This window comes from Corvus moneduloides, chromosome 3, assembly GCF_009650955.1.
Source record: "Corvus moneduloides isolate bCorMon1 chromosome 3, bCorMon1.pri, whole genome shotgun sequence".
In the NCBI taxonomy this organism is placed as follows: Eukaryota; Metazoa; Chordata; class Aves; order Passeriformes; family Corvidae; genus Corvus; species Corvus moneduloides.
Window position 1 is genome coordinate 91,022,684 of NC_045478.1, and position 27,789 is coordinate 91,050,472.

General features: G+C 35.5%; 1 protein-coding gene across 2 annotated transcripts in view; it reads left to right on the plus strand.

Annotated features, from left to right (window-relative positions):
* Positions 1–186: 186 nt before the first annotated feature.
* DNAH8 (dynein axonemal heavy chain 8) overlaps positions 187–27,789 on the plus strand; it is a 122,037-nt gene continuing 94,434 nt past the window's right edge. For both annotated transcript variants that reach the window (XM_032102734.1, XM_032102735.1), the window contains exons 1-21: positions 187–332; positions 1,771–1,970; positions 2,583–2,717; positions 5,731–5,815; positions 6,648–6,796; positions 8,140–8,329; positions 8,688–8,851; positions 9,839–10,015; positions 10,365–10,478; positions 12,867–12,974; positions 14,708–14,809; positions 16,101–16,247; positions 17,178–17,375; positions 17,900–17,976; positions 18,448–18,547; positions 20,737–20,856; positions 21,574–21,709; positions 22,418–22,605; positions 23,525–23,605; positions 24,375–24,491; positions 26,944–27,063. In XM_032102734.1, coding sequence (XP_031958625.1) covers positions 1,779–1,970; positions 2,583–2,717; positions 5,731–5,815; positions 6,648–6,796; positions 8,140–8,329; positions 8,688–8,851; positions 9,839–10,015; positions 10,365–10,478; positions 12,867–12,974; positions 14,708–14,809; positions 16,101–16,247; positions 17,178–17,375; positions 17,900–17,976; positions 18,448–18,547; positions 20,737–20,856; positions 21,574–21,709; positions 22,418–22,605; positions 23,525–23,605; positions 24,375–24,491; positions 26,944–27,063 — 2,700 coding nt within the window. In that variant the 5' untranslated portion in view covers positions 187–332; positions 1,771–1,778. The remainder of the gene's footprint in view (positions 333–1,770; positions 1,971–2,582; positions 2,718–5,730; positions 5,816–6,647; positions 6,797–8,139; positions 8,330–8,687; positions 8,852–9,838; positions 10,016–10,364; positions 10,479–12,866; positions 12,975–14,707; positions 14,810–16,100; positions 16,248–17,177; positions 17,376–17,899; positions 17,977–18,447; positions 18,548–20,736; positions 20,857–21,573; positions 21,710–22,417; positions 22,606–23,524; positions 23,606–24,374; positions 24,492–26,943; positions 27,064–27,789) is intronic.

The following is a 27,789-nucleotide window of genomic DNA, read 5'->3' on the forward strand; positions in this document are numbered from 1 at the left end:
CGGGCAGGGCGGGCAGGGCGAGCAGGGCGGGCAGGGCGAGCAGAGCGGGCAGGGCGGGCAGGGCGGGCAGGTGCCCGCAGCGCCGTCCGAGCCCCGCGCCCGCGGCTCCCGGGCGGGCGTTGGAGCCGCCGCCCCGAGCCCGCCCCGAGCCCGCCCCGCAGCGGTTGCGGGCTCCCGGTGCCGGCCCCTGCCCCGGGCCCCTCCGGCGGACCGGGACGATTCTGCCCACGGCGGGCGCTGGACCGCCCTCTCCGGGGAGAGCCGGCGGGCGCTGCGCTGCCGAGGGGCCGCGCCCCGCTCCCCGCCCTGTGAGGAGACGCCGCTCCGGTCAGGTCGGTGAGGCTCCTCGCCTGTATCTCGCTGCCAAAGCTAAAGGGCAGGCTAAGGCACCTCTGCTTTTCTGAAGAGAGCCAAAAGGCTGTACTCCCAATGCTGAGCGCTTGGGAATCCTCTCCTGCTTCCCTCTCTCACCTCGTCCTCCCTCAACCCTCCTAAGATGATGCATGCTGGAAGCCAGACCTGCTTTCCTTGAATGAACAGGTCCCGTAGAGAAAATTTGGGGCATCCTGAAGGGAAGGAAAGGAGTTTTTGACACAGAAGCATGTTTGTTGTTCCAGCCGGGAGAGGTGGGCAGCTGGAGTTCATACAGGTTTTTTGAAAAGTGTGAGAATCTCACCTGAGCCGCCAGGTATCTTGAGTACTGATTTTGGAGAGCAAGGGACGATGCCAGGATACGATACAGTCTTTGTAGGTTGTTTAAAGAAAGCTGTGAGAACCCTACCTCTCTCATGTTGTGCTTTAGGGGAAAGTATCAGCTAAAAATCAACAAGTTAAAAGGCAAGGAAATTAATATCCAACCCTAATCCACCTGAATGGAATACTCAAGGAGGAAAGTACCACTGCTAATCTTGTAGATGACCAGGCCAGTCATAGAAACATGAAGAAAAAGAAATAAATATAATTTAGATTTCACTTTTTTTTTTTTTTTTTGTGGCTTTCCAAAAAGTTGTTTGGTAGTATCTTTACTTCAAGAAAGAGATGAACACTTTCTGCAGCAAGTGATTGCATGCCTAGGGCCATAGAACAGCAGATGATTTGTCACCTATTACATAGACAGAAATAAGGAACAGTAATGTACTACCAGGTGTTGGTTTTTAGGTGTTGCTTTTCATGTCAGCTTCACCTTTGACCTTTTATTTCCCAAATCATGTAACAGTGTCTAAGAGAGTATGGAACACTGTTACAGCAGTGGTAGGACGCCCATAGGCCTCAAATGAACTACTAAGGAATTCCTGATAGTTATCTTGATCCTTATTGTAATAGTACAATGAGTAGAATAGCAATTTCTATGTATGTAAGTCTTTTTATAAGCTCAGTTGCTGAATTTGTGTATATATCTTAGCAACTAAAATTTAAAGAAGTCATTTGTATTCAAAACATTTTCTAATTCTCAGTAATCAGATATGCACTGAAATTATTTATATTTTAAAACATATTTGTTATATAGAAAGGCATTCACGCCACAAAACACACGTGTATGAAAAATTGTTTTTAAAAAATGTCTCAATCTTCACCTTGACATTTGTAAGCTATCATAAAAATGTATATAAATGACTGGAGTTTTAAGAACAGGAAGACGACTTGATGAGACTATTAAATTTATATTTAATTCACTGGAAATTCAGTTTTGCAATGCTACTGTCTTCTGGAAAAGGTAGACTTGAAATGTCTGGATTGTTATGGATATAACCTTCTTTTTTCAAATTTCAGATTTTAGAATGGCGGGGGTACAAAAAAATACTAAAAGAGGTTCCACCACTGGAGAAGATGTAGCCAGATCGTCTCACTCTGCTCAACGAATAGCAAGCCTTTCCTCTTCTCAAGAGTCTCGTTCTTTTGGAAGTCAAAGTTTGGCTAGGTTTTACCGCCCTAGTGGAGCTCCGAGCGTGCAAAGTTTCAGAGGAAGAAAGGTTATAAGCTTCTGGTTCTTTCCTCAGATTATTAAATTCAGTTTGTATTAATCATTAGTTTAAATTATTTATTTATTTATTTATTTTATTTTTGTTTAGACTTTTTACTAAACTATTTCTGGGAAAAAGTGACTCTTTTTTTCCATGTTTGTAATATTTTAAAATTTTAAAGTAACAGAGGTAGGAAGCAGGATAACTGAATAATTTACATTGGAGCAAAGCTGTACTCAGTTCCTGCAAATATTTACCCACACTTTATTTTAAATGGATGTTTTAACCTTTCTGTATTCATTTAATAAATGGAAATTTTGACCATGAACAATGAAACCAGTTAATGTCACATAAAAACCTTAAAATCTAGCTGTACTATTCTTAATGTTTGTTTTTACTTGACATACCCTAAGATTCGACTTCACATCTTATAATAATACTTTATAATTTGTTCTTCTGTTAGCCTCTTAAAATTTAGGTATTTTTAAAGATTAAGCCATTTATGTAGTCATAAATACTATACAGTAGATTTCATCATCAGTTGCATGTTAAGTAGTTAGAAGGTCATTGTTGTGATTACTTTGTGTATTTTTTTCTTGAAAGACTTGTTTAATGTTTTAGGCTCAATATGAAGCAGCAAGAGAAAATCGAAGAGCAAAAGTTAATGCTTCATATAAATACATATTTGAAGTTCTCAGTGCTGGGGTAGGCTTAGACTTACCAGCTGTGGAAGAACTCATGCTGGACGTCCCTTCGGTGAGTCTGTTCTGTATGCTTGTTGATTTAAATTATTAGTTAAAATATGTAGCGAATTACCCCTTTGATACGAAGTGTTATCCATCATTTTGACTATTCCTGCCATAAAATGTGATTACTAAGGCACACAATTCATCTAAAAGGATACCTGACTGAATCTTTCAGCTAAGTTTCCTGACAGATTTGTGAATATCCCCTAGGGTTTTGGTTGTGGCTTTTTCATCTTTCTTACCTCAAGGGAAATATAAATACCACTGTTATTTTGATCAAAGGGTTTCTTGTCACCTCTACCAGTTCCAACAAGTTTCATCTAGCTCAGACTGACATTATTGTGTTCTAATTATGATCATTTTTGTTTGTTAAGCAAGTTCTCACTGAAATTCCAAAGATTCTGCAAAAATGTGTGACTTCATGGGAACATTTTGAAGACTAAGAGTGTTACTAGTAATAAGAAGGAAGATTAATCCTGCACCATTTAAATACTATAATTATGTTTGAAAGACCCACTAAACCATTTCAATTTCAGTTTTATGTTGGGATGTTTAAAAGATTGGGTTAAGTGGGTTTGTAGAGTGTACAGATCCCAAACCTGTGGAACTTCTGAAATCTTTCATTATTTTTGTGTCTTTAGCATTGTCTTTCATGATGTTTCAAAGTGATTAAACAATCAGGAGCAAACAGTTAAATTGTACTTTTAGTAGATTATCAAAAGTCAGTACAGCTGCTGTGAAAAGATATGACTCGACTTCTCTGATTGCGTTGTTGTTATTTGACTGTTGTTGCATCTGATGTTATTTTGGTCTGTTAGAGAGATTTGACTGAGCATTTGAAACTCAGCCAGATAATATCTCGTTTGATCAAGCAAATAAATTCTTAGAGCTTCAGTTGTGCAGTTACAAGCCAAATGTAGTCTTAATCCAAATTTGTTTGGGTTTTGTTTGTTTCTTGATATTTTTATATCATAAAATGTACTTAGCCTCGTTTGGGTTTTTTTTCTGCTTATGTGACATAGAGGTGTGTTAAGAATTGTCCCTTTTTCCTGTTTTCTAAATGATACATAGTTTTAAATCATTCTGATTCCATGTGAAGTTGCTGTTCTGCACCAAGTTTGACTAATCCAGACACTTGAGAAATTGGGAATTTTTGGGTTCTTGAGGGGTTTTTTTGTATTTGATTTTGGTTTCTTTGCTTATTTTTGTTTGGGTTTGGTTGGGTTGTGTTGGGGTTTTTTTGGTTGTCACCAGGAACATCTGTAACGTTTTTGTGGTTGGACATTTTCCTGCTCCCAGTTTTAATTTATTTATAAACAGTTCAAGCTGTTGGGGCTGTGTCAACATCGTCCCTCAACAAATTGTCATTTAATAAATTCCCATATACGTGTCTCTGACACCCATGAGTTGGGTTTTGCCCTTCAAAGTGTTAGCCTGCATATGTATTCACTCAGTGGGTGCGTGAGTACCACATGGACTTGAAACAGAAGCTCTTTGCAGAATCAATAGCTATGGGGACAGCCCACATCTTACCTCCTGTGTAGAATCATACAAGCCCAAAAGTTACTGTTTGTCCTCTTCCTCACAAGCTGGAGTGCTTTTTGTAGTAGTGAATTTTTTCGTGGTTTTTGTCACTGCACTTTCAGCACTTCAACAATTTTTTCTTTCATTATTTTGGGGGTGGTTTTTTTTAATGTATTTTTCTCTGTTTTAACCTTGTTATTCACTAGTGCCTGTTAACCAAAGTGAAATGTGCTTCTGGACCAGGTTTGCTTTTTTAAAATTTTGTTTTCATGCGGTGTTGTCTTCTCACAAGAGTAGCTTTAAATTCTGTCCCCCTGTGTGTTACTCATTTTCCTATTGCTGTTCTGATTCAGCTTTAATATTTGTTTATTTTGGGCAAAAAATCCATGCTCATAAGAAATATGCCACCCCTAGAAGTGTATCTTTTGTCCCTGAACAGGTGATGCATCTCCACACATACTTGCTTGCTAAACTTCTGACCTTTCTTTTTGATGGGGAGAAAACAGGAGGACTCACTGCTGTGGTTAAGCTGTTCAGTTGGACACTTTGAATGCCCAGTCACATATTGTTGAGTTAGTCATCCTTGCAGATAACTACAGAGACTGTGAAAGAAGCTGGATTTTGACCAGATCATTCAGAAACTTCTTGCCTTTTTTAGTGCTTTTCAGAGCTTTGCTCACTTCTGGTTAAATCACACAGCCCGGTTTTACCAGGACACACAAATTTTCTAGGGCTGTTTGAAAATTCAGACTTTGGAAACCCTTCCTGTTATTTCAGGCAAGTTCTTCAGAATGACAGTCCATATACAAACAGTATTTGTTTCAAAGCTTTGCATTCTCACTATCCTCAGCACCTTGTGTAACAAGACTAAATCAAAATGGACATCTAGAGACCTGTGGGAGTTTAGGGTGGCCAGTTTATTGACAGGTACAGCCAGCTACTTGTGGGGTGGCATGGTCTCCCTCAGAGGTGATCTCACTGTCCTTCCAGAGGTCAGCAAAACCTTTGTTATCATGAAGAAGTTTCAGAGCCAATGTGGCCTATTCATGTCTTGAGAATAAAATGCTCACACATCATGTTATTCTTCTTATATGAATTAATATTCTACATTAAGGGGTACAGTAGCAATAGCAGGGTATGTCAAGTCATGCAGAAGTGTTGTGTGTGTGTTTCCAAGTCTCTTATGACCAGGTACTTCAAGGTGATACTTGGAGATCTCTGTGAGTGACAGACTATCCTCCAATGTCTCTGTATTACTGGACAAGACCCATAAATGTTTAATGCACAGTTGCCAGGAGCTGGGCCACCAGTGTGTGCAGGCTCAGTGCTTAAGGCAATATTTGAAGTATCTATTATGTGGTTTTATCTTCTCACAATATTTGAAGATAAACATTGCATGCCAACCAAACTAAACAGGAGCATGGTCAAATTAGTTTTGCATGTCTTAAAGGCACATAAAAATATTTTGAATAACAAGTATTCACTTTTCTATTGAACAGTTTGATGCCTTTGATTCCTTTTTTACCAAGGGAGGGAGAAAATCATTGAAAATTTTCTATCAAGAAGGAGATGCACGTGGAGTAGGTAAATGTTTAGCAATATTTATACAGCCAGATGTAATAGTGGGTTCTGTTGTTCATTTTGTTTGAGGTTCCTCAGAATAAAATCTGCTTTTGCTTGTTCAGAATTTTGCAACCTTTTGCTCTGAGGACTGAAAATTCATATTTTAAATGCTTTCTTCAAGTCAAATTGTTTAGGAAAAAATTTTAGCCATTCCTGGAAGAAATGCTATGAGAAGTTTTCCTGAAATACTGAATTGGTTTTGACTTTTTCATACGGGAGTTTTGCCCCCAGTTCATTAGAAAGCACTTTCATAAAACCTGTCTCTGAATTTGCATTTATTATAAATATTTGAAATTTTTCAGTTTTCACACGCGTGGCAGAGAATTAGAATTTAATGTCTGAAATCCCTAATGATTCTCTAATCACTGCACATATTGTTCCATTACTTATTTATATTGAGCTATCAAATTCCAAAGGAATATATTCAGTGAGAACCCAAGGCCATCTCATAGTCTGTATTTTCTCACTTAGACCTGACATCCTTTTTGGTAGGATAAATGAAAATAAAGTATATTAGTCACCAGCAAATTGTTCCAGAATGATGGGCCTGAGCAAAGTCCCTTTTCAGTTTATTACAATGGGGCAAAATAGGTTTGTAAGATACATGTTATACATCTGGTGTAGTTTCCTAGTAGTGTGATTAATTAGTTACAAATTATGCTGGTGTTTGTTCTCTTACAAAAGAAGAAAATAAATGATTTATAGGTTCAATTTTGTTTCCTTATATTGATTTTAAGCATTTTATGATACCCTCACTTTTAAAAAGAGTCATACCTATGAAATTCCTTTTCAGAGTGTGGTCGAATAATTCCAGGTGTTGTAAAAGGAAGAAGAATTTCACAATTTTATGTGGAGAAGACACCAGACAAAATCACAGGACTATGCTTATATTTTGTTCGCTATAAGAATGACACATCCATAAATGAAAAAACTATACATGAGGTACTCTCTCATATATTTTAAAAACTGAAAGCTTTAAAAGCAGCTATTTCCTGTTTCATTATTTTTTTCACTGTTGTCATGTAGCTAAAGTTACTGGTAACTGCTTTGCTCTCCATTTTGGGTAAAGAATGAATAGCTGTATTGCTTCAGCAAATACTTGTGAATTTAGTGTTTTACAGGATTATTGTTAAAGAAATCAGCATTTAGATTAATTTCTCATTCTTCTTGATGTTTTTGAAGAGGTTAAAACCGCTAAATATGTTTTAGTTGTGATCAAAATCCCTAAACTACGAGGAACACCGAGAAGACTTTATTCCAAATAAAGGTACAGGAAAGGTACAGGAGTTGACCTGTACCTTTCTGGTTTATGTGTCTTTGATAAATAAAATACAAAATACACATTTGTCCTGTGTAAATTATGTGGCATAAGATTTTTTGCTTTACAAGACAAAATTCTTACATAAGCGTGAGCTTCATTATTGTTCATAGCTACACGTCTTTGTATTTGGGCAGTGCTTAAGGGACTATAGATTGGTAACAAGTAGTTTTACATATGTATCTTATAATTAGTATTACTTCAAATTCTTCAGACAGAAAATCCATTACTAGTTTACATGCTTTATATTTCATATTAAAATACTCCATTCCTTTTGAGAGCTAAGGTGAAAGAGAAAAAACACTATTAGAAGTAGGATACAAGATCTGTCTTTATCAAGAGCCTTAATATTGGTCATAAATATTACTTTTGCGTCAGATTCCTCCCAAATTAATTCCAAATGCTGAAGGGATAAGGAAAGGAAATTTATGTTCTAGGAAGCTTGCTATGTGATGTATGTTAATACTTGCTTATTTGAAGGACATTTAAAAGACTGGAATATTATAAATAGTCAGACCTTGTAAAGTTTTATTTTGGAGAGTAGGAAAACGCTTAACCTGTTTCAAAGTAATATCTGTTCAGTCAGATAATTGCTTCTAGTATAATTTCAGATACGGACATTCAGAGATTTTTTTGTTACTTGCATTTCATGCATTAGTACCGAATTGTGGGTGAGAACATTTTTCTACTGTTTAAAAATCTCCAAACTGTGTGAGATAGGGAAATAACTGAAGTAACAAAAGCATAACCTGACAGCTTTTAAAACCTCTATTAAATAATTATTAACTTTCCTTTTTTATTGAAAGCACTATCTTATAGGCACACTGGAGGTGTCCTCTGCAATGATTTTCTCTCCTTAAAGTTTTTTTTGGCATATTGGAGTGGTTTTATAAAAATACACTGAACTTACAATACTGTTTCTAGTGTAAGTTACTGCTTTGATAACAATCATTTTTTTACTCTGCAGGAAATTTCCTTTGGTATTTTGGATGCTACTAATGGACTCCTACCTGGTGTTAAGGATGTAATAGAAAAGGTTTTTCTCCCTGCTATCCTAGCAACAAGTAATTGGGGTACTTTAGGTCAGTCCAAAGAGGATACAAAAGACAAGCAGAATTTTGTGGAAACAATTAACAGATACATTTCATTTTTAGGAGGTAAGCATTGCATTTAGGAAACAAACTAGAGGAAATCTACTTAAGGATTTCCGTTTAAAGGCAGTAGTGCATAGATAAGGAACTCTTCACATTCTTCAAGGAAAAATAAAATTATGAATTACTTGCATAGTATATACATGGGTAGATTCTATTGTTAAGAAAATAGTGATACATTAGTTTTAAGGAGTATCACTGCACTTAAACCAGAATTTTCTGCTTTATGTGAGTGCAGTAAAGTGCTATTACATTGAAACAACACTGACTGCAGATGTATATTTTCAAATTTAAACTTCTTTGACTGGTGGAAATTTATTTTAAAGTCTTAATTGGTTCTGTATTGTAATTGTGCTTTTCTCAGGTGCTGCAGCAAGCATTGAAGGAACGGTTGAGTTGAAAAAAATAGATGACATTAATTTTTCTGAACTCCAGACCTTTGATAAAATAGCTGCAGCTGCTGACAATTATGACACAGTTCACCAGCTAGAGGAAGTACTTATGATATGGTATAGACAAATTGAACACGTAAGTTGTTGTTTTAACACATCAGTTCAGCATGAATATGGATAAATATTTATAAATTATATGTGAGACTTGCCTGAAGTTAGCCAAAGGCTTCAGCTGCATCTCCACCCAAGTTAAGACAAGTGCTCTCCTTCTATGCACAAGTGAAGTTACGTAGATAGTCCTTATGCCTCGGAATTTACGGTCTAGCAAGAATAAGAGTTTTGAACAATTAATACACAAATAGCAAGAAGAGAACAGAGGGTTGCAGGACTAATAACACTGGTGAGGACCACGTATGTATATAGAGCATACCTAATTGTATATTACCTGTTAAGTTTCTGCTGCCACTCCTTGTGGGAAATACTGCTCTTAGAAAGATTTTTGGTCAGGCCCAGCAGGGCCTTTTTTATCCTGTGTAAGTCTTGCATGGTAAGGTCTCAGTTATCCAAGAAATTAGCATCTGAGACTTCCATGAAAAAGAGAGACTCCTTTGTCGAAATACAGAATCTGTGGAGGCAGGGATACTCTTCTTACAAGGCATACTATACTTAGTGTGTTTAGCTTACAAGAATAAAAATGTAAAAGACATGTAAAAAGAGCTGACTGGATATGTATCAACATACAGATGGATACATTTATGACTGATATCTAACATTTTTATTAAACTAGTTCTCGAAGTTCTGGACAAGTGAAGTTACATTTGGTGCATTTCAATCCCTGTGTTCTGATTAAAGAAAGACATATCTGTGTATAGTGATATTCACCCAGGGTGTGACAGCAGCTGAATATATGTTTTGATTGCCTTAATTTCAGTTAAGAATATGACTAAGTGCAATTCAGACTTAGAATGCTTTTCCAAATGGGAGCCATTTTCATGTGTCCGTAACTGCAAGCTTGTTCCTTTCTAAGTGATTTTCCCCAAGAGCATTTCTTCTCTATAATGACTTGTCTATTCGCTGTAGCAGACATTTGATTCATTTATATTTTTTTTCAAATGGGTTGCAGGTTCTGATTGAGAGCAAGCAGATAAGGAGAGAAGCTAAGGATTCAGGTCCACTGACTGAACTGGAGAACTGGAAATACACGTCCGCTAAATTGAACTTTATTATTGAACAGATCAAAGGACAAGACTGTAAAGCTGTTATTAATGTTCTGAAAGTTGCACACTCTAAAATACTAAAGGTAATTTTTTTGTGCTGTTTTTATTATAAATGTTATGCTTTTTTTTTTTTTTTTTTTCTATTTCATCTAAAAAAAGATTTGCCAAGGAGAATTAAAAGAGGAAAATTTAGGTATGGTGCTTGTGTGCTGAATGTATTCAGACAAAGAACTAGACATTTCAGGGATACAGTCAAAACTGAACATAAAATATATCATATGTATAATAAATACAATAAATTAACTTTTATTGCCTGCTTTGACAATGCCTCTTAAAAATTCATTTACCAAAGTTTACTTCTGACAAATGAGTGCAAGTTAAAGAAATAGTTTATTATGTATGAAGGTTTTCACAGTACTCTTTTCCCACTAGTCATGGCAAGAATTAGATAGCAAAATCACAGATGCAGCAAATGAATCGAAGGATAATGTGAAATACCTAGGCACACTTGAAAAAGTTTGTCAGCCACTTTATACCACTGATATTGTAAGTATGCTTTTCATCATTCTTTATGCGTAGTTTAGGTATTTACAAAGAAATTCCAGAGCAAAATAAATCTTCCTTTCCTTATATTTACTTAAAAGTAATTTTTTCTAATTTACATTTCTAGTTTTTCTGATTTTTTTCTAAAAGCTTGTCAAGCTAAATGTTGAAGCATTCATTTATTATATATTTCATAAAATAAAGTATTTTGAAATATGTATTTAGTAAATAAGCATAAATACATATGGTTGCCTAATAAGTCAGTCCTGCTGCTGGTATTATCTTTAAAAGCAATTAAAGCAGGTACATATTTTGTGATAAAAAAATCTCCAAATAGGTCTTGCCCTGAAAATTCCATGTGTGTCAATGATCACATAACTGTAACCAAAATACCAACATTTCAGTTACATAGAAAATAATGAAACCTAATAAGGTCCTGAATGGGTAAGAAAATGTTTTAATACAGAATTTAGTATTATCTGCTTCTAGTCAGCTAGTCAGAGTTTAGATAACTGGTTGCCCAGGTACACTATTCAGTTCTAGTTTAAGGTATTAGTTATTTGGTATAATAACTATGAATTATTATAACAGGTGTATTTTCCTAATGATTGTTGCAAAATAGGATGAAAGGAGTAAGTACCCTAGAAAAAAAATGGTCATTGTCCTTTGGTTTTGAGTCCTTCATGTTTTGGTCCTATATGCCTCCTGCCCTCTGTCAGAAAGTGCTGCATTTCTTTTGAATCTCTGGCAGCTTAGGATCCTACTACCAAATTTTAACTGAGGAGAAGCAAAAGGACTCAGATAATATATGACACAAAGCTCATACTGCATGGAGTAGTGTAAGAGACAAGTATGATAAGCAGTGTTACTAAGCTGTTTATCTTCAGCTCTTCAAGGTATCACTAGAGGGTGCCAGGTACCAGGCCATAATGATGAGCTACTTCATAGGTGTTATGAAGATAAAATTCTTTGTATCATAAACAAAGGCAGACATTACTGTGTGCAAACCCATTGAAGAGTTCATAATTTTACTAATACAGGATAGTTAATTAGAGTTGTTTAGTCTGGAACAATTTGGATACATATGAATTTCTGTTTAATAATGTTCCTGAGATCAAGTTAAGTTTAGATAGGATTTTTCTATGATGTTCAGCTTAAGAACAGTGATTTCTAAGCTAAATATATCCTGTTTTAAACAGACCTTCATTCTGTGTAGAGTTGAATTTAGTATCTGGTATGGACAACTGTTTTACATATTAGTGAATAAGGAAGGGAGTACATGTGGATTTATGATGATATGTGGTGTGTGCGTAAAATAGCATTTGGTGTATGCAGTATCACACAGTGACATTTGTAGCTGAAGTAGGTTAATACATGAAAATTCAGACTGAGCATTTAACTCGAGGCTTTGAGTCACAGAAATTTCTACACAGTCTAGTATTCATGGTTTTATTTTTTGTCAAGGATTGAAAAACGAAACCTATAGACTCAGTCTCCTGATTCCATTTCAGGACTGGTGTTGGTGATGAACAACATGGACACAGATGGTTGTTTCTATGTCATATAGCATTTCTTTCACACTCTTGCTAAATGCAAATGCCTGCTATGTTTATTCACAGTTTGAGTCTGCAACTCAAATTTAATTACAGGAGCTTGATTCCATTGAGGGGTGACAGCCAAAATTACTTTCTTTATGTTCTGAATTGCAACTTTGACAAGTCCCTGATAATGTTAATGAATTATAATGTTTTACCTCCCCCCCACCAATACTTTAGACGTGTTTGAGCTACCGAGTACTTGTAATGCTGCAGTATGATTTTAACAACATGGACACTGATTTCACAAAATACGTGAAAGATTTAGATGTTTCATATAATAGTTGAAGGAATTAGGCATTCGTTAATGAAACTAACGTTGTGGCAATTATTTCACGAGTTTTATGAAGTGTCTGAATGAAACATTTTATGTAAAGGTTGTTATCACAATGAAAGTACATTTAGCAGCCTTACCTGAAGGAAAACAACATCACAGACAATTGCTGTCAGAAAAATACTTCCTATTGCACCAAAAAATGCAACCTGTACGTTTTGAATCAGTGTTCCATTTTGTTCATCAAAATAGCACATTACAATTATTCTTGTCTTGTAACATCTTTAATCTGATTTCTTAGCCAATGATCAAACGTTTTAAATGTTCTTGTTAGTTGAGGTTTGAAATATTATTGAGCATGGTTAGTCTTTTTTCATAAGAAAACTTTTGGTAAGATGACATGGCATTTTAAAGATTGATTCATGTGACTTAGGGAAAGATATAATTTAGAAGTTGTCAATAGAATAGAAATATAATTGCTAAGAATAGGAAGTAAATTTTTTCTTGAAACTCTGCTTTGAGGTATCAATGACACAGGGAATACCAAACTTGATAAAGGCTGTACAAATGATTCACCGTGTTTCAAAATATTACAATACTTCTGAGAGAATTACATCATTGCTTATAAAGGTAAGTATATTGAGCAAAATAATAATTTAAAAAATTGTATGATTTTTCAGAAGCAAATTTAATTTAGTTTAAATCAGTAGAACATTTGTTTAAAAATGATGGTAAATAGTGGAGTTCTGCATGGGAAAGGAAGACAACTCTGTTGATCACAAGAGGACTAAACTTGGATTACAGACTTCTCTTCTGAAAGGAACTTTGTTTATTCTTGGTTTATTGGTGTTAACTTTTTATATTCTTGATTAATCCTCTGATCTAAATTAATCTGATCAGTTATTTCCTAAATCACAGAATCCACAAAGGCTCTTTTATTCTCAGCCTTGAAGAACTAATGGCAGATGGCCATCAGTCTGACCAGGCTGTTCCTCCAAAAAGTGGGAAAGACAAAAGGTTCCTGTTTTCCGAAGCAAGTCATACTCGAAAACTTAATTGAATTTCAGATCATAAACTTTACCTCCTTAAAGAGGAAATTAAGACTGACTGTGTTTTTATTCCAATGTCTTTTGCAGAATCCAGGTATTCACTGCATGCAAAGATGGTTTGTATAATGATTTTATAACAAAGAAATCCTTCATAAGTAAACCACACACCTGCAGTAAGCATACAGGGGAAATTCACAGTACACCCTCATTACACAGACACACACTTTTTGTTTCCTTACACCCCAGGGTTCAGCATAAAGTTTTGTTATATTTCAGTTTGAACTGGGATATTAAGAAGTATGTGCTTTTTCCAATCTATATCTATTCATGTCTGTGGCTGTTTTTCATATATCATATTAGGTATACATTGCCTGTCCTATAATGGGTCTTTGCACGTTTGTATATTAACTCTTGCTAGTGTCTATTATTTACTGGCCTAAGGGAGTGAATAGTTCACTGCAAAGGCTAATAAAAAACTGCTTACATGAAGCTATGCCAAGAAATAGCAAGGAAAAATCTGTATTTTAATCCAGTCATTTAAGGTCTCCCTTTACTCTTTGTTTCCAATTAAGGATCATCAGAGGTGACACTGAAGGTCCTATCTCCAACTTCATGAGTCATTTTCTTAAAGTTTGAGGCTGCCTTTGGTGGGGCAGTTTTCAGTCTTTTTTCAGTTAGGGATACTTAAGACCTGCTTTACAGTACTCTCATGTCAGGAGAACTATTTTGAATTGTTCATATTTTTTAATAGACAAAAAATTTATCTACCTGTACCTGTCCTCTGTGATATGTCTTCTATATCTGCACATACTTCTCTCTCTCTTTATGTCATTACTAAGTTTGGATTTTTGTGGTTGAGAAGTGGAAGAATGTTTTCTCCTTTTTATAGCAACAGAAAACCAGGGTAAAGACATACTACTAGGATACAAAATTCCCTAAGGGCAGTCTTTAAATAAGACTGCCAAGTGTCAAGATAACAATGTAAGTGAAGAATAGTTGTAATTCAATAAATTCTTTTTGTTCTTGAAGTTTGATTGATGACATTCTGTGTTTATGTATATGTATTGCTGAAATTTTAGGACTTACAAATACATCCTGGGACTTAAATATACATCTGGGAGTGTTCTCAGGGTTTTTATAGGGTATTTGTTGTACATATTGCATATATTATTTAGCCATTATTATTTCCACAGGTGAAATTTATTCCAATCTGATAGTATTAATACATGCATGTGAGAATTTTGTTAGATTTTGTGAAACAGGCAAATTTCCTGTTAAGCCTGAGACCTACTTTTTTTCATTCATCTGCCCTAGGTTACAAATCAAATGGTCACAACATGTAAAGCATATATTACAGATGCTGGCTTGAATGGAGTCTGGGATCAGGAGACACCAACAGTCATTGGAAAAATCAACGTTTGTATTTTGGTGTTTTATTATTTACATGTCAAACCTACTGATTACCTGCTGATGTCATAAAGAAGCCCATACCAATATGTATCAAGTGCTTCACACCTCTTGGCTCTTTTTGTTTCATGATGCTTTGGATGTTTTCCAAAGAATTCTTAGCCCATGGGCATTGTTGAAATTACAATGGCCTCATCTTTATCAGCGTGGTCTGTCACTGACCTTGGAATTGGCATCTTTGCCATATGTGCAACCAAAGAATTAATAGTCCACATTTTTCCTCTTTGAGGAAGAGGGAATATGGAAGAGGGGATACCTCTGATATGGTACAATCTTCCTCTACCACAGGGAATCTGGTATTTGAATAGACCCTGACTTTATTACAGTAGCTTCCCATACAAGATTTCCTTGGCTTATCATGAAAGTTCAATGCTAAGATAGTCTTCCTCTTCTTCATTTGATGGTGATCTATTAAGAACAAATTAAGGGTATACAATATGCTATGGCAAATTATGTGGGGATACTGCTTGCCAATGTTAACATAATTTCCACCTTCTCCTTTTCCAGGCCTCAGTTACTGAGTTCCTATCTTCCCCAAAAGGCATAGAATACAGGGGAAGAATCACTGCCCTAGTCCTGCTGGCCACACTAATGCTGATACAGGCCAGGATGCCATTGGCCTTCTTGGCCATGTGGGCACACTGCTGGCTCTTGTTCAGTCTACCATCAATCAGTACCCCCAGGTCCCTTTCTGCCTGGCCACTGTCCAGCCACTCTGTCCCCAGCCTGTAGTGCTGCAGGGGGTTGTTGTGGCCAAAGTGCAGGACGCAGCACTTGGTCTTGTTAAGCATCAAATTGTTGGATTCAGCCCATTGATCCAGCCTGTCCAGGTCTCTCTGCAGAGCCCTGCTACCCTCCAGCAGATTGACCCTGGCACCCACATCTCCAAATTTATTGATGGTGTACTCAATCCCCTCATCCAGATCATCAGTGAAGATATTAAACAGGACTGGGCCCAACACTGATCCCTGGGGGACACCACTAGTGTCTGGCTGTCTGCTGGATGCAGCACCATTCACCACCACTCTCTGGTTCAGTCTACTGTATTATTGAATGTTCGTTCATATGCTGCAAATATTTTCTACAGATACTGAAAGAAAACCACTGTATTTAAGTTGTTATTGCCTGTTGACTAAAACCAGATTAAGTGATAAGTAATGACTTTGGATTGTCAATAGGTTTGAGCCCTCACTTGTAAGCACAGCATAATGAGTACAGTATTTACTCCTTCACTTTTTAGGAATGCATATGTCTGTTGAAAGAATATCAGAAATGCTTTCATGAAGCTAAGCAAGAGATTTTGGAAAATCTAGGAGAAAAGGCATTTGAAGTATCAGAAATGTACATTTTTGGAAAATCTGAAGCTTTTTGTAGGAGATTAGAAAAAGTGAGTATATTGTGTGCTGTTACTATTGGTAAAGAAGATGCGTCTCTCCAAAGAACAGTTTACAAAGTGGATGCTTGCCAACATACATGCTCTTAATCATCCTGTAAAGGAGTTTGTAACTCTCTGTTGAGAGAAATTAGGCACTTCCGCAGAGAAAGTCATCCCAATGCTTTATGCTATTACGTCACAGTTGCCTTCTCAACTTGTCAATTTATCTCTCTTAGTGTGGAGAGAAATAACCTGATTGATCTAGACTCAGATCATTATTTTAGGAGGTTTAAAATTATGTGAAAAATAACACACTTTTTCTTTTTTTGAATGAGACTGAAAACTCATGTTTACTGCCAAACACAGTTCTTCAGATGATTCTGCTGCTTGGTGTGGTCTTAATGTTAGGCTTGGTAATGCAGTGAAGGGATTTTAAACCGATATTCTTAGGGTTTGCGTGGAAAAGATAGTAGGTCATTCTTGGTGCAGAATAAGGTCAGACAAGGGATAAGATGATAATCATCACAAGGTAGGAATTCTGTCAGTCTTTGATGTATTTCTTCAACACTCATTATACATACTAATCTGTAGGGTTGGGTTTTTTTATTCTTTGAGATATCTTTTTGTCATCAGTATGTATGTGCCATGTTTTAACTCATTTTCCGTAATATTCTATTGGCTCTAGCAGTAAAACATAAAAAAACCCTCTTTATCATTCAGAAAACCAAAGCTTACTTTACTTTGTGTTGGATTGTTGTGAGAACTGATGTTGAAAACTGAATTAACCATGCTTATTGAAGATACTTGACTCAGACACAACACATTTGTGAATGCAGTAGCTAGAGGAGTGGCTGCTGTTTATTTTTTTAAACTCAGGTTTTAGTTTATAGAAGAAATAACAAATAATTCATTTTGAGCATGAATATAATATCTTTATTTCAGATAATGGAGATGATAGCCATAGAACAGAATTTTAATGCACTGACTCTGTGTGCAATCGAAGGTATAGATCTTATGGCAGTAAAATTCAAAAATGTCTACCACATTTTTCAAAAGAAACCATATGACACCCTTGATCCACAAGTAACAGAATTTGATGTGGATTTTGTGAAATTCTTGTCAGAAGTTGAACGTTTAGAGGTAAGTAATACTATAACTTATTATAACTTACTTGGGGACACATCTATGGAACTGAATGTCAGTGAGACTTTGGATTGTGAATAGGCTACATTGTTCTTCCAAAGAGCATGGAGTTTGTGTTTGTCTGGAGGAGGCTTTTTCCATTCCTTCTTCTTTCAAAAGAAGGTGTAAAATATATCAAACAGTCCTCACAGATGATTGTCGCTCTGCAGCCAAAATGACAAAAATTATGAGACCTGAGAGAATGTTCTATGTGGAAGTCATTTATTAGCCTGAAGAAAGTAGTTAGATTTTGGACAGAACAAAGCTGCAACTAATTTGTTTATTTCATAGAATTGTATGACAGTTTAGAAATTATTTGACTGAAACTAGCTATTTATTAATTATATTAAGCATAGACTGATGAAGGCTGCTATTTTTATTTTTCTAAGTAGTAACAGTTGCAAATGCTACTATGTTAAGAAAATATCATCAAAATACTATTCTCTGACCAGAAAAACCGTACTGAATTATGTATTCTTTAGACACAGCTACAGACTTTTATGCGTAACTGTTTTCGGAAAATTGTGTCTTCACAGAATTCGCTTCAGTTACTTCAAAGGTATTGGCAACTATGTTTTAAAGTATTTTAAAGTAACTTGAAATTATGGATTAGCAGAATTTAAACAACATAGCGAGTTTTAGAACAAAGGACCTAATTAAGAATTTTTCATTACTGATATTCTGAACCACATAATCATGATAAAATACATATTTTAGCTTTCTTATGGGAATCAATATATTTTGTTTCTTAATTTCATTAGATTATTTTTATACACAAGAGTGAATATATATATTCACTATATATATATAGAATATTAAAGGAAAAGTCTAAAAAATACTAAGCAACAACACCTAAATATCCACCGGGTAGAAATTTTCAACTTGCTTAAACTTCTTCAAAGCAAAAAAGTTTTCTACGTTCAAATGCATTTCCTAGATTTTTGCTTTATGTAATGTTCATATACCCCAAAATAAATTTTAAAAATTATTATTTTAGAAATGTCATTTTGGGTACTAATTTTTAATACAGGTTTCAAAATCTGAATATGCCATGCCTCCAAGAAGAAATAGCACGTACAGTTGGTTGTATTCTTCAACACTATGTAGCAGATCTTGAAGCTACTAAAAAGGTATTTTGTTTCCTTTCAGTAAGTTGTAAACCTCATGTTAAAATAGGAGCAAGCATTTTAATATGAATAATTTTTATTTATTCTGCCTATTTCAATAATTTACTCCCAATGCTCAGTTTATCATACTTCTATTTTCCTGTTACAGAAAACGGGCCTTAGTGTGTGGGCAATACAATATGCACAATTACTCTTGGAGTCAAGTTCGTCATCACAATTTTATTTTTTAAACCAAAATATTTTCTGTTATTTCTTCATCAGTTAAATTTAAAGAAGCATGTTCTTTACTGGCTGTGTACATTGGTTGCACGTACCTTCTGGATTTTGTTGTTGTATGAGGTTTCTACAGTTAATTTGTGTTATAGGTAGCTATTATCAAATGCTGTGGCAGTATAAAATACATAATATAGTTAAATCTAGGTAAATTGCATTTGTGTTCATAATACAGTCATTTTTTGTGATTTTTGTAGTGCACCATGACTGAAGTATAAATGACAGTCAGCTTCTGGGGACTGCTCTTACCACTTGACTGTCAACTTTTACTTTGTCCATAAAATAAACATCTGCATCAGAACTAGATGTCCAAACTCCCTTTCTGCTCAAGAAAGAAAGAATTACTCTAGAGTGAGTTAATCTGATCAATTTTATATCATGTCCTGAAGATTTAATAATTCCCTCCAAATGACCATTTTTTCTTCAATGAGTATTAAGGGAGTCTGGAAAACCAGACTGATGAAAAAGGTTTTTTGAGATGCTTACATTTTGTAAGATCAGCGATACAAGTTTACACAACGAATCAATATCTAAAAACTCTGTACTTATTACAAAATTATTCCTCCAAACAATGACTTACAACTGTAGCCTAGCAAAGCTGCTCTGAACCACTCTTTACAGTGTCCTTTCCCTACCTGTGCACTGTATATAACAATCCCTGAACCCCTAATTACTGATTTAATTAGACGAATAGATTTTCAGCAGCACTGCTTGATAAAAAATAATGTAGCCCAACCTTAGCTGTATTTTTCCAGGCAAAAGAAAAATAGGTACATTTACTGGGAGAGTTTCATCCAGGTAAGTTCCTCTCACCATGAAGCTACTTGGATTTCTTTGGTTGGGGCTGTGCAGGAGACAGTGTAGGGTTAAGAAGACATGCTGGTTAGTGAAGAGTTTTGTCATCGCAGAGTCTGTGTTGTCACAGCCTGCGTCTGCATGCCTAAAGTTGAGTGGATACAAATACTCCTTTCTTCTGTCAAAGAATATGTCTTGATTCTCCTGACTAGTTCTAACTAATTATTAGATATTACTGGATTGCCTTTTATCTTTGCCAAGCAAATTATTTCTAATAAAAGGTAGTTCCTACTGCAATGCTGGTTCTAAAGTGATTGAATATTTTGTCAATGCAAATTTTGTACATTATAATTTTAGAGGGGGTTTTTTGTTTGTTTTTTTGGGGGGTTTTGTTTGTTTGTTTGTTTTTTATTGTAAGATAGCCATTCACTGAGCAGGGGACATTTTTTCTCATCTTGGGCACAGATAAAAGCATGCGCTGTGTATCTAGGAGTACCTGCATGCATTTTGCTTACAAGTTAGTAGAAAAGTGCATATCATAGAATCCTAAATTATCCTATTTTGGAAGGGACCCACAAGAACCATTATGTCCAAATCCTGAGTAGCTAATAGTCAGATATGTGTATCTGAAGAACAGTGTTGATGTTTCTAGTCAGGAAAAAGATCTCGGGTAACAATATAGCTTGGGCCTCTCCTGAGGCCTGTTCCCAAGCAAAGGAGGAAGACCCCACGAGGGTTCTCCCAACACCACTTCCTTAAACAGCTTGCTTTTACAGCAGATGGCTTCAAAGGCAGGCATCAGACTTGGTCCTAAATACTGGCTGCTCAGCCCCTGGGTTCACAATGCCTTTTGGTGTACTCAGGACTCTGTCATAAGTAAGCACAGCTGAGAAACAGCATGAGATAATGAAGACAGGAGAGGTACCAGCAGTGATACGTGTGCCTCTCTGAAGTGTAGCAAGTCAGGGAAGAAATACATTTTTCTCTCCTTGAACTGCTGTGTGACTTCACACAAATTTATTCTATTTGGGAGGAAGAAGAGACTGTGGTACCAGACAAAGCAGTTTAGCATTTCAATAGATTTTTGTTAATCCATGTGTTTAATGATATTGTTCTTACTGTAGCTTTACCAAGCTCAGAAAGATGACCCTCCTCTTGCTCGAAACATGCCACCTATTGCAGGAAAGATATTGTGGGTGAGACAGCTGTTCAGAAGGGTAAATGAACCAATCAGCTATTTCCATGTAAGTTGATGTGCCAAAAAATTAGATGTAACAGTGAACTCTCTTACTTCAGTAGAGTGATCATAAAGGTTCTGGTTATGATTATGTCACTTATTATATGCTAGGCAACATTTTTCTTTGTATATGTATACTGCTCTGAAGTAACCCTTGTTGTAGATCCAAGATGTAATGTTGGAATAGAACAGACTAGACTATTTCAGTTGAAACGAATCTTGAAGAATTCTTGAAATATTTGAATGATTCACCTACAAAGCATCTAGGGTCTCCTGCCAAGTTATCTTCTATGTGAGAGAGGTTTTCACTTTCCTATTTCCCTCAGAAGTGAATAATGGTCATCTAAATCTGTTCCAAGGAAAACAGGCATAAATATTATTCCTGATTAAAAAAGGAATTTTTTACAATAAATTTTCAGTTATTCACTTTGAGTAGAACTGAGTATCCATTTCACTGTGAATTGCAGGTGTTTATGACAGTATATTAAAGTAATTGCTCTTAGTGGTGTCAAATATTTAGTATTTATTCCTTAAAAGTTCTTACTGACTTTATTGCCCCGTAAATTTGAATCATAAATAATTGACACAGTTTTTAAGAACTCTGTCAGTATAATTCACGGTATTAACTTAGACTATGTATGGACAATAGTTAAACTGAGAAAAACCCAAGTGTTATGGGTGTTTTTGGATATAGTTTTAATTTGAATGTACTGTGTTTTAATAGAAACATTCGGATATCTTGGCAAGTCCAGAAGGTAAAGCAGTTGTTCAATCATACAACAAACTTGCATATGTATTGGTGGAGTTCGAGGTAGTCTATCATAATGCTTGGATGAAGGAAATGTCACAATTACAATATTGTAAGTAATTAAATGTGTACTTGCTTCTTTAAAATATTATTGAATGGCAGGTCAACACAAATCAAATCAGATACTTTTTTTAAGCCTCGTTTACCCTTAAAATATGCAGGTTAATCATGATTCAATTAGCAGGCTCAGTAATACAATGTCAGTGCTTTACTGACCTTGAAAGTTGGTTTTGATGGGGAAGATTGCAGATTTGGTACACTGTTCGACAGATGACTGTCAACAGTAGTGACACAAATTTAACAGTAGTGACACAGATAACTTTGGTATTTAAATTCTCTGTGTGTACTATTTAATAACGCTTTCTGGTTTTTTTCCAGTATAATAATTCATAAGGTTGTATTGCCCCAGTCCCTCTAAGGACAACTATTACTTAATGTCTAGAAATGTTTGGTATTCAAGCGTTGTGTTTCCAGGTCCGTAGAAAATAAATTTCAAAATTTTTTAACTTGGGCTGAGAAAAACTGCGACACAAATAAGACTGGATCTGAGGCTTTTTTAGTTTATGAATACAAAGCCAAAAGTTATGTAATGGAAGTTGGTTGTGTATTTTCTTTAACTGAAAACAACATGAAGCTATTTCACAAGTAACCATACATACTTAATCACTATATAGTAGTATTAGAAATCTTGATTTCATAATAATTTCTAGAACATAAACAATTTTTTGTCTTAGAAACTGATGCTAGAATGTCTTTACAGCCTTACAATCCACAATATTTGTGCGCCATCCTAAAACCGAGCAGTTCCTGGTTAATTTTGATCCACATATTCTAGAGATTGTGCGAGAGACCAAATGTATGATAAAGTTGGGTCTGGAAGTACCAGAGCAAGCAGTCAAGATAGCAATAATGGAAAATAAACTGAAGTCAAACAAGTTGTACTTAGAGGTAAACTTGAAATGTATCATGATTGCTGTTTAAAAAAATTAAAAAGAAAATGCGTTTAATCATAGAATTTTTTTCTATAGTTAAAGATTAAAGCTGGGTAAGAGGTAGTTTAAGATAAATCTGTGGAATGCACAGGTGGGCATAGAAAATCTCATTTGAAAACCCTGTGCTAATTGCTGTGTGGGCTGGTAGATACTTAAATATAAGAATATATACTTCGTATACCCAGTGGCACACTAAGTATACTTTGGTCACGAAATAATTAAAGCTATACAAAAAGTTTTCACTGCCTGAAAATCAGTAAAATGCAGTTTTTGAGAAGAAAGATTGTACTTAATCTGGTTTGGAAGATATGGTGAGCCACAAAAGCGTGAAAAGTTTTGCAGGTTACCTGCAAGAGAAGTTGCATTTGTTATACCTTTTGTAGTATCTGCTGTTGTATTATTTCAAAGGGCCTATATCTTGGGGATGAGGTGTATAATACAAGATTTCTCTGTGTGTGTGTGCATATGGCATAAGACAAGAGGTTACTTTTAAAACTGAGTTCACACCTGACTTAAGCATCTGGAGCACGATACTCAATTTTAAGAGGGTATTGTGACTTACGGTCACTAAAGTTCAAGCTGTCCTTAGTTCTAGAGAAAGATCATACTTTTTCTGGCTTTGTGCCTTAAGAAAATGTTGTACAAAAGTGGCTTTCATTCTTCCTTCTATAGCATGATACAAATTCATTACATTCCAGAAATTATATTCATAGGTATGTAATGTCTGTGTAAAATTCTACAATTGTTTTCAAATACAGCATTGTGCTGCTTTCAATGTCTTTTTCTGATGATTTGATTGCATGACAAATTGTTTGCTTCGGTAAAGAAATGCTAGAAATATTCTGCTTGATACTACCCTTTCTAATAATCAACAGGGTATTGTCCAGTCTTACGAAGATTTGTGTAAAAAAACACCAAACATTTTTGTAAATCTACTAACACCAAAAAGGAATAAGGTTGGTATTGCTACATACATTTCAGTATACCTCATAAGAAGTTAAAATAACTTAGTAATAATTTATAATTCTAAAATATTTAGATGGATCTGCATGTTGTAAACTTAATGAATTTTACTGAGACCTTTAAGATTAAAAATTTGCACATTGTATCCCTCATACAGTTCTCAAATAATGTGTATTACAATCAAATAATCTTAGTGCCTATGAGATAGAAGACCAGTAGAACAAAAAATATGGTTTTTGCGGTCTATTTACCTCCACAAATCTCTGGCTTTAACATGGAAGTTTGCTTGGAGAGAATTATTAACCTTGTGAACTGAGTCTCTTCAGTGGTGTAGAATGCTACACTATGATGTTATATGCTACACTAAAGGTACAGCTTGATTGGAGATGCAGAATGTTTATCCCACAAGCCATTTTGTTTTCCCAGACATTTACAAGTGTATGTATGTGACTGTTCTAAGTAACTCTCCCCTTTTTGGTTGTAAGTAGTCACACCAAAAGGTTGCAGAGTTTGTGTAAGTTTGTATAACTACGAAGTTGGACAGTAGTGTGAGGAACAAAAAACCCGAGGCTGTAGTATGCCCTACCCTCCCCTTCCTATTGCATAGATTTCTTTGACCTTTTTTCTTGGAAACTTGTAATGTCCCTTGCACACCACTCTGTTTTATAAACAATATTAGTGATTCTACTAATAATGGCACTTGTTTTAATTGTTTTCTGTTGTGGCTTTTAAAAATCTATTAAATTATATTTTTATGCTTAGATGGACAATTTGTTGAGGCAAGGACTTACCATGTTGACTTGGTCATCTGTGACGCTGGAAACTTTCTTTCAAGAAGCTGATGAAGTTCTGCATATATTTAGACAGCTTTTGAGAAAGGTACACACTTGCTCACTACATAAATAAAACTAAAAGCTTACAGAAATTATTTCTAGGACACTATTTTTCATATTGGAACATAATCTGTACTTATTTTTGTATCATATGTAGAGATTTTGTTGCTTTATAAAATAGGTTCTTTTTTTTGAATAGGGATATACTCAATGATTCTCTCCCATTATTGCCATCATATGTTTGATTTTTGTTTCTGTCCAGAAAGTAGAATCTATTTCCACTCCTTGTCTTCAGATTCTGGGGCTTTCACTCTGATTTTCAGAGTCAATGCCTGTCTTTGAGTGCTTGTCCATGAGCGCAGCTACATAAAAGGTACTTCCATGTAAATACTGTTGAGTGGAGAACTTTGGAACATTCACTCTATTCATAGCAGGCATGTTGTGAAACTGTGTCGTCTTTGTGCAGCCCATAAAATAATGAAGGAGAATATGCCTTTTCCTTACAGTTCTCTGCATGCTGCTCTGTGCTCTTTTACTGTCTTGGTATTTTTCGTGTAATTTCTAAATTAATTTGATTCCATATTTAATATCTGCGTAAGTAATCTGGATGATGGGATCAAGCGTACCCTGACAAAGTTTGCCAACGACACCAAGCACAGTGGGAAAGGGGAGAGCCACCCTGCAGGAAGATCTGAATAGGTGTGAAGAGTGGACTAACAAGAACCTTACAAATTTCAACGAGGACAAATATAAGGTCTTGCGCCTGGGCAAACATAATCTAGGAGTGCAGCATAGGCTGAGATCTGCCTGATCGGGCAAGAGCTCTCTGGAAAAGGACCTGGGCATCCTGGTGGATAACAAGTTCAATGTGAGCAAACAGTGTGCTGCTGCAGCAAAGGAAGTCAGTCAACAGGATGCTGGGTTTCATCAACCAGCAGAGATAAAAAACTCACCATTCACCTCTACTCAGTCCTGGTCAGGCCAAACCTGGAACTGTGTTCAATTTTAGTCCCTGCTATATAGAAGGGATTTGGAGAGGGTTCAGGGAAGGGCCACAAAGATGATCAAAGGACTGAGAAGCCTGACAAATGAGGAAAAGCTGAGAGAAATTGGTTTGTTCAGCCTTGAGTAAAGAAGGCTTAGGGGAGACCTTACCATTGTGTGTAATGTTTGAAGATTGGAAAGATTCCTATTTGACACAGGAGGAAATTTTTTTGCAATGAGAACAGTCACTCATTGAAATAACCTCCCAGTGGAAGTGGTGGATTCCCCAGTGTTGGACAATTTTAAGACTCAGCTGAAGAGGGTACTGGGCCATCTTGTCTAGGCCATGCTTTTGCCAAGAGAGGTTGGACCAGATGATCCTTGAAGTCGTCTTCCAACCTGATATTCTATGATTCTTTGATTTAACATGCTTGAGGACCTGTGTTGGCTTGGTTTTTTTCTCAAGAATTTACCTTGACAGTCAGATTGCCCTTCTGGCTTGATAGTTGAACTATATGATTATTATCTCTTCTATGAATATCTTAAATCGTGTCTCCTGTGGTAGGAGATTGTTAGTCACTGGTCAGTATATGTAATTCTTTTTATGTATGGCAGAAAATCATAATTATGATCAAGTGCATTGTTTGCCACTGAAAACCAAAGCTGGAAAAAGGTTGTGCCAGAAATTAACAGTTTTGTAAGCCTGAGTATATCTGAAATAATCATGTTTTTGTGTAGAAACACTCTATTTTCATTAAGTATTTAGGTTGTATGCATTTTTTTTACTTTTCCCTCCCGTATCAATTAAAAAAAAAGTTAACCTGGTTTAGACTCTTGATTGCTGTGAATGGGGGTATTATTGACAAATAGAAAAAAAGTGATGTGAAACACAAGCATGAGGTGCTTTGTGAAAAACAAGATCACAGATGCAGGCTGTTTCAGATAAAACATTAAAAGCTAGACAGAAGTCAATTTTACTTGGATTCTGCCATGGCAAAAAAAGTTCACTGTAGTTGACTGTATACTAATAATGGTGCAATTTAGAATGCAAATCCCAGCAAAAAACTATGTTGACTAAAAGAAGGAGAAAGACTGAAGATTAACCCATCAAGCAATTTATGGTAGACCCCCCTTGCCTTGCTGCTAGACTTGTGGTCAGTAAGATCATGAACAAGAATCTAATTACATTGATTCTGTTACTCTGTTTTATTTGGTCTAGCAGCAGTGTATCTTGCATGACAGGAATGATTTAGGGTCTGACTTTCTATTGCTGCCTGTCTGCCTAAAACTGCAGTTAAACCAGCCAGAATCCTTTGGGAGTCTAGCCATTGTAAATAACCCTCAAGTTACCATAACTCTGGTTATTATTCCCTTTCTGAGAGGATTTTCTACTCTATAACATTCTTGTATTTATTTTTCTGCAAAACATTTTTTACCTGTTGGCGCTCTCTTAAGTAGAACATGTTATGCTTTAAAGATACGTGTGTGGTATTAATCTGATTTTCTCTTTTTAGGTTAATATTTTAAGTGAAGTGCAGATTGGTTCACTATTAAAAGAAATATCAAGTACTTCCTTACTTAGTTTACCAGTAGATGGTCCTATCAAAATAGAGGATCTGTTGACTGACAATGAGGTGTGTGCCACTTTATATCTTTCAACTTGAATTCTACGGCATGTTAGAAAAAATGCCTTAGTAAATGAAAATAAAACTAAAAAATAATTCTCTATGTAAAAATACACAACTTTATTTGTAATTAAATTATTTTGGTTAAAACATTTTATATGAAGATATATTGGTTCTTTGGTATTTGAGATTCTTAAGCTGTATTATTTCATAGATAATCTTATTTAAGTGCTTTGTAATTAGATGAGATTTTTTTTGTTTATGAAGGACCTTAGACTTATATAGCCTTTCTTGCCCCCTATTTTTTCCAAATTGTTTTTTTAAAGGAGAAGGCAAAAAATACTTTCCAACAAGTATATTTCAAAATCTGAAAGTTTTCTTATTCCAAAATAGGCTAAAAATGTATAATCAAATCAGTGCAAGTAAATAAAATCATTAAGGACAGTTGAAACAGTATTTGGATAATTTCAGATTCGGACTGTGACCTCCCTTCAATATTCAGGGTTTTTTTCAAGCACCTAAAAGTACCATTACATTTGATAAATGGATTTTTTTGGGGCATTAAAAGATAATGATAATATAACTGAAGATTTTTATAAATATACAAGTATATTTTAATAAATATCTATGTTTCATTGAAATAATTTATTCTGATGAGCACAATATTCAGGGAAATGTTTTGAATCTCCATAAAGAGGAACAGTAATAAAATAAGCAGTGTTACTAAGACAATTC